General features: G+C 35.7%; 2 protein-coding genes across 4 annotated transcripts in view; both read left to right on the top strand.

Annotated features, from left to right (window-relative positions):
* The first annotated feature begins 3,463 nt into the window (after nucleotides 1–3,463).
* On the top strand, nucleotides 3,464–8,046 carry LOC128251005 (uncharacterized). Of its 2 annotated transcripts, none has more exons than XM_052977261.2 (2): nucleotides 3,464–4,092; nucleotides 5,439–8,046. In XM_052977261.2, the coding sequence occupies exon 2, from the start codon at nucleotides 5,857–5,859 to the stop codon at nucleotides 6,892–6,894; it is 1,038 nt and encodes a 345-aa protein (XP_052833221.1). In that variant the 5' UTR covers nucleotides 3,464–4,092; nucleotides 5,439–5,856; the 3' UTR covers nucleotides 6,895–8,046. The 2 variants fall into 2 exon arrangements, with proteins under 2 accessions (XP_052833221.1, XP_052833222.1); XM_052977262.2 differs by lacking the exon at nucleotides 3,464–4,092 and adding an exon at nucleotides 4,260–4,659.
* Nucleotides 8,047–8,568: 522 nt separating this feature from the next.
* Nucleotides 8,569–11,476, top strand: part of LOC106881056 (uncharacterized) — a 4,106-nt gene continuing 1,198 nt past the window's right edge. Inside the window, exons 1-2 of one of the 2 annotated variants that reach the window (XM_052977259.2) lie at nucleotides 8,569–8,718; nucleotides 10,096–11,476. The exon at nucleotides 10,096–11,476 is cut by the window's right edge and continues 1,198 nt beyond it. In XM_052977259.2, coding sequence (XP_052833219.1) covers nucleotides 10,498–11,476 — 979 coding nt within the window. In that variant the 5' untranslated portion in view covers nucleotides 8,569–8,718; nucleotides 10,096–10,497. Of the gene's footprint in view, nucleotides 8,719–8,792; nucleotides 9,207–10,095 lie in introns of those variants that run through there. The other variant, XM_089343500.1, reaches the window with a different exon arrangement.

The following is an 11,476-nucleotide window of genomic DNA, read 5'->3' as shown; positions in this document are numbered from 1 at the left end:
TGTAAAAAGCAAATTAATAATAATAATAATAATAATAATAATATCTTTATCAACCACAAGGGTTTACATTAAGAAAAACATTACGGACAGCACAGGACAAAACAAAGAATGTGGGGGGGGGGGGTTGTGAGGGGTTTGCAATTAAACACGACTAACAAAATTTTAAAAAGGAAAGAAAGAAAGGAAGAAGGGGAGAAATCAACAAAGTTTAATCCTCAATAGGGAGGAGATGTTCACAGGCTGCTCATGGAAAAAAACCCATAAAAAACCCATGGGTATAAGCCCGTCGCAAATACATACATACATGTTGTTGTTGGCACTCCGTCGCTTACGACGTCGAGGGTTCCAGTTGATCCGATCAACGGAACAGCCTGCTCGTGAAATTAAAGTGTAAGTTCCACGAGGCTCCGGTAGGGGATGGTGGCGAACCCTGCTGTACTCTTCCACCACAACTTTCTCTCACTCTTACTTCCTGTTTCTGTTGTGCCTGTAATTCAAAAGGGTCAGCCTTGTCACACTACTGTGTCACACTGAATATCCCCGAGAACTACGTTAAGAGTACACGTATCTGTGGAGTGCTCAGCCACTTGCACGTTAATTTCACGAGCAGGCTGTTCCGTTGATCGGATCAACTGGAACCCTCATCGTCGTAAGCGACGGAGTGCCAACAACAACAACTCTTGCCATTGTCGCAACTTTCACCCATCTTTCAATAAATTCACTGCAGGATTCCCTCAATTTCCTTTTCAAATGGAACTTGAAGAAATCGATGAGGGCTTTACCAAAGAGGAATGTCTCTGTCTTCATTCTTTTCAGCCTTGCCCACCAGAAAACCTCTTTTGCCACAGCCACCAGGCAAAGGAAAACTGCCTTGCCTTCTCAATCAAAGTAGGATAGCCGGGCAATCATCACTATGAACTCGGCCAATAAAGGAATCCGTCCCACACGCGACGGCATTTGTTCCGACATGACCCTACAAGTCAGCAATGCCTGAACACAGAGGCGATCAGATGGCAGAATCGATAGAGCGTCATCAAACATGATTTGCGGTATATATCACCCTGCTCGGTATATTACGAGTTCAATTCCCGCCGAAGTCAACTTAGCCTTTCACTTCTCCGGGGTCAATGAAGTGAAGTACCAGCCAAGTTCTGGAATCGATATTGAGTGATCGCTACCCTCCACTCGCTACTAAAATTGCTGGCCTTCCTAAAATGCTCACCAGCATTTCATCGTTCATTACGTTCTGAGTTCAAATTCCGCCGAGGTCGTCTTTGCCTTTCATCCTTTCAAGGATCGATAAAATGAGTACCAGCTGAGCACTGGGGTCCATCATGCTAAGTTTAACACCCTTTTAACTATAAGAAAAAATATTACCATAAGTAGTAGTAACTCTTTTACTCCTTTACTTGTTTCAGTCATTTGACTGCGGCCATGCTGGAGCACCGCCTTTAGTCGAGCAAATCGACCCCAGGACTTATTCTTTGTAAGTCTAGTATTTATTCTATCGATCGCTTTTGCCGAATTCCGCTAAGTTACGGTGAAGTAAACACACCAACATCGGTTATCAAGCGATGTTGGGACAAACACAGACACACACACACGTGTGTGTGTGTGTGTGTAAGTGACGGTCTTCTTTCAGTTTCCGTCTACCAAATCCACTCACAAGACTTTGGTCGGCCCGAGGCTATAATAGAAGACATTTGCCCAAGGTGCCACGCAGTGGGACTGAACCCGGAACTATGAGGTTGGTAAGCAAGCTACTTACCACACAGCCACTCTTGCGCCTATAACTGCTTTTTTTAACGGTTGCGAATCGTGTACCTGGATGCGTATCTCTCATGATTGCAACGTTGGGTTCTTACCATTAACCTCTTCACATACACTTTTCTTTTTTCAATGTCCATGCAAATTTTTTTTGTTTTTTTTAAATATTAAATTCGTATACAAGATTAAAGAACGACCGAACGAACCAAGGAGATGGCGACGAACGAGAAGAAGATCCTTTTAATGCGTCGCACGGTCGACACAAAAACATAATATGACATAAGATGGCTCGCAATGTGTGACGCGAGCAAAGGCAAGAAAGAGAGGACACACAACCGTTAGATATATATAGAGAGAGAGTCAGTTTATTAGCATAGCGAACTGTGTGTCTGTGTGTGCATGCATGCGGCAATATAAACTATACAATACATAAGACAGGCCTTCGTGTACAAGAGTATGTATACAACAGTGTGTGTGTGTGTGTGTGTGTGTGTGTGTGTGTGTGTGTGTGTGAATGAGAAATACAGAACATGGAACGAGAGTCTTTAACACAGTAGGTTGAATGTCTGTACTCAAGAGGTTGTGGGCGAAGAGCAGAGCTGTGGTGTCACGTGTTGTGTGTGAAGTTGAGCGTCGGTTGCTGTTGTTGGTGTGTACTCTGGTGGTGGTGGTGGTGTTGTTGGCGCTGGCGACGACATTGTAGAGGACAGTAGATTGGTGGTGTTGACGTCGTCGCTGCAAACTGGCTGCAGTTGTGTTGTGTGTGTGGTCCAGAGTACAGTGGACGTATGTTTTCATTCAAATATATAATTACGAGACATCTCTGACCGAAAATATACAGGATAAGTTTAAAAAAAAAAAGTTAATTCTAAGAAACATTACTTCTGTATTTTACGTAAAAGTTATTTCCCTTGAAAATACATTTGTGCAAGCATATTAACATACGGGTTTTTATATAGATCCACGCCCGGTGGAGAAATTGAAAAAAAAAATAGTGTAGTAGTTGAAGTGCACCGTATATGAAATAAATATGAAGGAAAAAATGTGCGCTGGCAAACGGGGTGGGGGTGGGGAGAGGGCTCGGAAAATTCACACAACCCGAGCACTAAATCTCAACGTCCGGTCACAGGAGTGAAACAGACATCATCTAATACTCTAACCCTAACCCTAAACCTGACCCTAACCCTAAACCTAAACCTAACCCTAGGATTAGGGTCAGAGTCTTAGATGATTTCTGTTTCACTCCTGTGACCGGACGTTGAGATTTAGTGCTCGGGTTGTGTGAATTTTCCGAGCCCTCTCCCCACCCCCACCCCGTTTGCCAGCGCACATTTTTTCCTTCATATTTATTTCATATACGGTGCACTTCAACTACTACACTATTTTTTTTTTCAATTTCTCCACCGGGTGTGGATCTATATAATAGCCCTTCTCTCTCTCTCTCTCTCTGGTATTTATTCTATCGGCTTCTCTTGCCGAACTGCTGGGTTACGGGGGCGTAAACACCAGAACTGGTTGTCAAGGGGCGGTGGGAGACAAACACAGACGTGAAGACACAAACACACACACACACATATATATATATATATATATATATATATATATATATATATATATATATATATATATATATATATGTATATATATATATATATATATATATATATATATATATATATATAAAGTGCTTAGCTGTATAAGCGATGCTCCGGTCATTTAAGTCAAACGAGTCGCCTATATGGCGATTTACAGGCCATAATCATCAACCCTTTAATATTACTGCCCAAATATTATTTTAGCTATTATTTTACTGGTTACACAGAACTAGTTACACCGGATTGCAACTATGATGTGTTCAGACATGTGGATAATTAGGACGGTGGATTGGTGGAACCATTAAATCTTTACACAACATACCTTACGGTATTTAGCTACATTTTTTTGTTCTGAATTCATAATTCAATGATTGATATAGTATTGATACGAACTGATTGTGATTATGATAATTGGGAAGATAGAAGATAAAGAGTAATAAGAGTTTACTTCCCTTGTCAAATCTTCTTAATTCTGTTTATTTTCTGCTGCCGTTTCACTTTACTGCTGATATTTAAGAGAAAACCCAATTAAATATATACATGATTGGTAATTAACTACCTGAACAAACAGATACGGCATGTTTCATGTTGACCTGAAAAATATAAATCAATATTTGTTATTAAAATCAAGAAATTCTCTTCAAGCTGTCATTGTCCAGTCTGACTTAAACTCTCACTACTTCAACATAGTCACATCGTGTACGTCGACTCTTTCTCTCTACATCTATTTGTAAGTATTATATATTTTTTAATAACGTTCATACTTTATACATGGCATTTTACGTACACATGCTTGTTTTTAAAGTGTTCAACAACATAAAGAAACTAAAAAAAAAAAAGTTTTTATTTCTGTTTCGTTTTCCATCCAGACTCCATTCCAAATTTAGTTATTTCCCCATATCTAAATATCTTTTCATAACTATTATAGGTAGAGAGTTCGTAGATTACAACTGGTACTCACCTCATCGACACTGAAAGAATGAAAAGCAAAAAATATATATATGTGTATAGATCGGGCACTGTCATGGTATTAGCTGTCAGAAGTGAAAGTAGAAAAATCTGACAAGGAACGTTACTGCTGGTTTGAGTTGATTCTTTGGCTACTGACAGCTAATACCATGACTGGCCGGAGCGAGCTATCTGTCTGTCTGTCTGTCTCTCTATCTATCTATCACTCGAAAGTTATTGGAACAAATTTGACACCTATATCCATGCGTTTGAAAACACACAGAGTATAAGGGTACTACTAAAGCAGAGTGGTCCCGAACGCGCAGTCGCGCGTCCGCGCTAGCTAGTCGTGAGTGGTCGATCCTATTATTTTTAAACTTCAAACTTCATTTGTTTTCTATTTTGATAAATTCTCTCTGTTGAAAATTATATTTTTATATTTTAAATAATTTGCAATTTCTGAAAATATATTTTTATATTAAATTTGCGTTTTCTAATTTGATAAATTCTACGGACACAAACAGAGGTGAACGAGTGATAGATAGATAGAGAGAGAGAGAGAGAGAGAGAGATAGACAAACAGATAGATAGCTCCGGTCAGTCAGTAGCCAAAGAATCAACTCAAACCAGCAGTAACGTTCCTTGTCAGTTCTACTTTCAATTCTGACAGCTAATACCATGACAGTGCCATAGATCGCAAGGCACTGAAACTTTTTTAATTCCTCTCTCTGTTTATCTCTGTGTTCCTTTCTGTTGAAGAGCGTAAAAGACTTTTCTTACTTACCGAGCGTTAAACTAATACATCTGTTTGTTGTTTACACACCCAACTTCATCATTTTCAGGAATGCTTTTGTAAAAAATAAGTTTCTGTAGATTTACCATGATTTTCATAAAACAGTTTGAATAACAATAATCAATAAAAAGAAATGAAAGAAAAAGTTGAAAAAATATTTACAATATGTATACAAGTTAGATATGGCATATGAGGGGACAGATTAGATGAGATTAATTTTTCAAATAAAGTTTTGCATCAATAATTTATAAATACAGAAATGTAGGAAATATTCCTTGTTGCCATTTCTACAGTTTAAATGTATTCTCTATCTTATATTATTTCTGTTATTTCAGAATAATGGAATAATAGAATTGTTACAACAGAAACATCACCAGTATATTCATCATCTTTTAAAGACTATTGGAAGATTTTATACAGAATTGATATAACCGCGTTTAATAGGAAACTGAGGTAAAATATTTCCTCTTGGGTGAGATTATAAACACCATTTCTCTGTGTTTGTTCTCTGGAACATGTACAAGACAATCTTGCATTCTAAATAAATTTGGATTCGATTTACAAAGGAGATTGCAATATTTCCAAATGACAGCAGAGATTACAGTTGATGGAAATATAGCTGGAGGAATATTTGTTGGAAGGAAACTATAAACATAAAAAGAAGAAAAGTTTGAATATATTTCTGTAAAAGAGACAGAACTACGGAAAAATTACTGAGGTGTAAAGTTAAAGAACTGATTCTTTCCTGTAAAAATGTCAAAAGATTTAGTAAACCTTTATCATTGTGATATATGTAAAAAGTCATTTTCTCAGAAAGGAAACTTAACGACGCACAAACGTATTCACACAGGAGAGAAACCATTTTACTGTGATATTTGCAGTAAATCATTCTCTCAAAATCAGCACTTAATTAATCACAAACGTATTCATACGGGAGAGAAACCATTTCACTGTAATATTTGTAACAAATCATTCTCTCGAAGTCATTTCTTAACTACTCACAAACGCACACATACAGGAGAGAAACCATATCAGTGTGATGTCTGCAGTAAATCCTTCTCTCAAAGTGGTGACTTAATTACTCACATACGTATTCATACAGGAGAGAAACCATATCACTGTGATATCTGCGGTAAATCATTCTCTCGTACATATAGCTTAAATATTCACAAACATATCCATACAGGAGACAAGCAATACCACTGTGATATCTGTGGTAAATCATTCTACGGAAATCAACATTTAGTTAGTCACAAACGTGTTCATACAGGAGAGAAACCATTCCATTGTGATATCTGTAATAAATCATTTTCTCGTAATTATGAGTTGACTACTCACAAACGTATTCATTCTGGAAAGAAACCATATGTGTGTGATACATGTGGTAAATCTTTCACTCGAAATTATGATTTAACTAGCCACAGGAACATTCATACAGGGGAGAAGCCATATTATTGTGATATCTGTGGTAAATTATTCTCTCGAAATATTGAGGTAATTTCTCACAAGCGCATTCATACAGGAGAGAAACCATATCAATGTGATATCTGTGGAGAATCATTCTCTCAGAGAAATACCTTAACAGGACACAAACGTATCCATACAGGAGAGAAACCATATCACTGTGACATCTGTGGTAAATCATTCTCTATTGGAAAGACTTTAACTAGACACAAACTTATTCATACAGGAGAGAAACCATTTCACTGTCATATCTGTGGTAAATTGTTCTCTCGAAATGATAACTTAACTACTCACAAATGCATTCATACAGGAGAAAAACCAATGTGATATTTGTGGGCTATCATTCTTTCAAAGTGGTGAATTGACTAGACATAGATGTGTTCATACAGAACTGTAACTACTATATATACTTGCAAATGGAACAGTTTTTTCAACAAAAATTTTGATATAAATCAGGTGTGTGACTTATCCATTCGACATCACAGGGATCTGAAGGTGACAGCAGCATATCAATAGACCCTGGGCTTTTTAGTTCTCAAGTTGTTATAGAAACATTTGATTACTAGAAAGCGGAAACCGGAAGTTTGTGTGGTGGTCTTTTTGACAACATTGATTCGTTTCAGTTTTTAGTTTAAAAATTTTAGTAATTGCAAATCTTTATCATGAGTAAGAGAAAGTGTTATGAAGTAGGTTTAAAGTTGGAAGTGGTGGGTTATGCAGAACATGGAAACAGATCTGCAGAAAAAGAGTTTGGTACAGTTCTACACTATATGCCCGTGGGCATATAGCATAGTGATTAAGAGCGTGGACTACTAACCCCAAGATTCTGAGTTCAATTGCAGGCAGTGACCTGAATAATAATAATAATAATAATAACAACAACATTGAAAAATACCTTAGGAATGAGAACCCGGGTTCAAAATTTCCCAAGACATCTAATGAAGGCTGGAGGGTATATCAGCTGAAACGTTGTGGGTTAAGCTTAGTAGTAGAATAGGTGAAGAAAACCTGGGGATAGTATCCCTGAAGAACTAATTTTTAAATCCTTCAAAAAATGTGAAATCACAAATGCCATGGATGGCACTGAAAACGATGTTTGAGGGTTTGGCTGGATCAGTCACAGAAAAGACAGAGAATGAGAATAGAGTTGAACATTATAACTGATGATGAGTTAAATGACTACTATGGCATGGCCGCTGATGACGAGACAGTAACTGATCAACAAATGAAAAGAATCTTTGACATGATGACAATGAAGAAGTTTGGGGTTTCAATCCTGAAATAAATAAATACATTTTTTATATAACATTTTTTTGTCCTGTTTGTAATTCTTGGCATTTTTCTTGTCAAGTTGATACTTATTGTCTTTTGGGGTTTTTTTTTAGTTGATTTCCACATGAAGTCATTTCCACAAAAATGTTTTAATACTTGTAAGCAAAGTTTTGAAATAAAGGTGAATATTTGATAATATTTAACAAATATTAGTTATATTTATGTTTTAAAAAAAGGGTCATGTAATTCCCCAGGTTATAGTACAACATATCTGTAAGTCAACTGCAAATACGTACTTTGATAACCCCAAACTAAGGGTGTGACATAGCCACAAGTATATACGGTATATACGCCCATAATATCTGTAGGAAATCATTCTCTGAAAATTGTCACAAGGTGTCCAAACACATTTGTACAGGAAAGATATCATATCATTGTAATATCTATAACTTATGGTCCTAAGAAAAAAAATAAAAACAAAACAAAAAGAACTTAAATTGCAGTAATTACACATGTAATTATACTCTGTGGGGTGGTACAAAAGTATAAATATGATCTCATTTTACTTTAGAATCATTAATAGTTTTGGTACTATTTAAATAGAGGTCCCGACGCATCTATAGGAGAGGTAATGTAGCGGCCCTTGTGTAAGTCAAAACTAACCCTGGCTGGCGGAGGTAAAGAATACGTACACCACCCGTTTTCTGTGTCACCCTAATGAGTGTGCACTATAAAAACATCAGATTGAAAACGGGTGATATCGTGAGGTCCCTTACATCATTAACAGTAGTTTTGGTAAAACTAGATTACCTCCCCTTCTTATCGTTACGTTGATGAATCGAGACCTGTATTTAAAGAGAGAAAGCGAAACACCAGGAGGTAAGTCTGTTACAGAAAAATATAATATAATATTTAAGGTAGAGAGCTGACAGAATCATTCGCGTGCTGGGCAAAATAATCAGCAATATTTCGTCTGTATTTATGATTTGATTTCAAATCCCGCCAAGGTCGACTTTGCCTTTCGTCCTAATAAGTACCAGTTGAACACAGGCGGGGACCCCTCCCTCGAAATTGTTAGCCTTTGCCAACATTTGAAACCAATATTTTGTTAACTTTAATTAAAAAGCAATATTAAAAATTCATATTATTTATGAAATGAAACTATGTATAAAATTCAAGAGAAATTATGAACGGATATATTTTTTTCGTTTCGGTGTTTCGCACGACCCAAGATAATTTTATACACTCCCCATTTCTTCGAAAATGCGCCGTGCTTTAAGTATATTTACCAGAAGAAAAAATCATAGATAAACCGTGAAAGCATTGTAGGAGAGAGAAGAGAGAGTAGATTTTTATAAAGTGTTCAGGTAGTCACAAAATCATGAATTTATCTTGGAAAATGTGAATATAAAGTCATTTTAGCATTTATAAGGGCAGGGGTGTAGTTGGAAATATAAGATAGTACGTCGATATGGTACAAGTTTTCATCTGGTTTGAGAGTCGAAAACGAAATATTTGAAATTGGGGGTAGCATAAGCAGGAAGATTCAAGGGAACAGTGGTGGAATTGGTATTATAGGTTACTAAATAAATACGTAGCAGTATTAATTAACAAAGTATTTGTTGAAAGAGGATTGATTTTAGACAATATAACAAATAAATATGGTAATCCATCGTTTTTAGTCCTGGAAAAATAAAAATATTTGTTCGACCAGTTCCATAAAACGTTTTTATACTTTTACTTCCTTTTTTAGCCTTACACATAGCTCTCTACATGCATGCATACATACATATTTAACCTTTTCTCTTTAATTATATTCTTTATGAGGTTAAGATTATTTGTGAGTAACTCACAGGTTGTTTTCAAACCAATACTCAAGATATTATAGAAATGTGGCTCGTAAGATTTTGCCCAATGTTATTTTTATTTAATTCAATTTCAATAGTTCTAACAGAAGTACAAATGTAACAGGAGTATTCTCCCTTGGTTTACTTAGAAGGTTGAAAAAGGCGTCGAGAAGAATGACAAATATTAAGTATCTTTAATTCTTCAAACTTTCTGATGTCTAAGGATGGCTGTTTATGTGTATAAGTCCTTTAACAAATGTAATTCTGGAGAACTGAAGCAGAAAATTTATCTTATCTTGCTTTAATCATTTTGATGCACAAAGTGAATGGAGGTAATTTTCAGAAACAGTATTCAGATTATTTTAAACATATTCTATGTCTTATATATTTTTTTTTTCTATTCTTTCAGAAAATCACATGAAATTGGCTAAAAAGTATTTTTTACTTTTAAAGAATCATCAATGTGTTTCATGTTTGAAACACTCTGGAAAGATATTCTACAAACGTATAACCCTGTTTCTGTAAAACATTGCTGAATTACAGTAAAATATTTCCTCTGAGAGAAAGAAAAAAACATTTTTTTTATTTCACTGTCTGAAATAAGTGTAAGATAATTTTTTCTTCTTTGATGAATTTACAAAAGTATTTGCAACATTTCTAAATATTGACAAGAACAAACTTAAAAGAAATATAACAAAAGTGATATTTGTTTGGAATAATCTATAAAAACAAAAAGGAGAAAAATATCCATATATTTTGAAAAGCTATAGACGTATAAACTTGAAGGATTGATTTAAATTTTCTTGAAGAGATGTCAGAAAAATTAGGAAAATCATCATATGAGTGTGACATCTGCAAAGAGTCGTTTTCGGAAAAAGGTAAACTCAGTGGACACAAATGCATTAATGCAGATGAGAAACAAAATCACAATACCTGTGATAAATCATTCTGTCAAAATTCAGAATTAGTCAGTCATAAACAAATTCATACAAGAGAGAAAATATATCACTGTGATATCTGCAATAAATCATTCTCTAAAAATTGCTATTTAACTGTACATAAGCGTATTCATACAGGAGAGAAACCATATCACTGTGACATTTGTGGTAAATCATTCTATGAAAGGGGTGAGGTAACGATTCACAAACAAGTTCATGCAGGAGAGAAACCATATCAGTGTGATATCTGTGGTAAATCATTCTCTCGAAATCAATATTTAACTATACATAAACGTATTCATACAGGAGAAAAACCATATCAGTGTGATATCTGTGGTAAATCATTTTCTGAAAGCGGTAAGGTAACGATTCACAAACGTGTTCATACAGGTGAGGAACCATATCACTGTGATATCTGTGGTAAAACATTCGCTTCTAGAAGTAACTTAAGTACTCACAAACGTACGCATACAGGTGAGGAACCATATCAGTGTGATATCTGCAGTAAATCATTCTCTCGAAATCACCATTTAACTACACACAAACTTATACACACAGGAGAAAAACCATATCATTGTGTTGTCTGCGGTAAGTCATTCTCTCAAAACCAACAATTAACTATACACAAGTATGTTCATACGGGAGAGAAACCATACCATTGCGATATCTGTGGCAAATCATTTTCTAGAAACCAACAATTAACTGTACACAAGCGTGTTCATACAGGGGAGAAACCGTATTGTTGTGATATCTGTGGTAAATCTTTCTCTCGAGACCACCATTTACATATACACAAGCGTGTTCATTTAGGAGAAAAACCATATCACTGTGATATCTGTGGTAAATCATTGT

The sequence above is a fragment of the Octopus bimaculoides genome, chromosome 27, assembly GCF_046866305.1.
Source record: "Octopus bimaculoides isolate indiv1 chromosome 27, ASM4686630v1, whole genome shotgun sequence".
Classification (NCBI taxonomy): Eukaryota; Metazoa; Mollusca; class Cephalopoda; order Octopoda; family Octopodidae; genus Octopus; species Octopus bimaculoides.
Note: the sequence above shows the minus strand (reverse complement) of the source record. Positions and strands in the feature narration are given on the sequence as shown.

Bases quoted from the DNA above. Each gene is read 5' to 3' on its own strand.
- LOC128251005 (XM_052977261.2), top strand. From the start codon at position 5,857: ATGTCAAAAGATTTAGTAAACCTTTATCATTGTGATATATGTAAAAAG.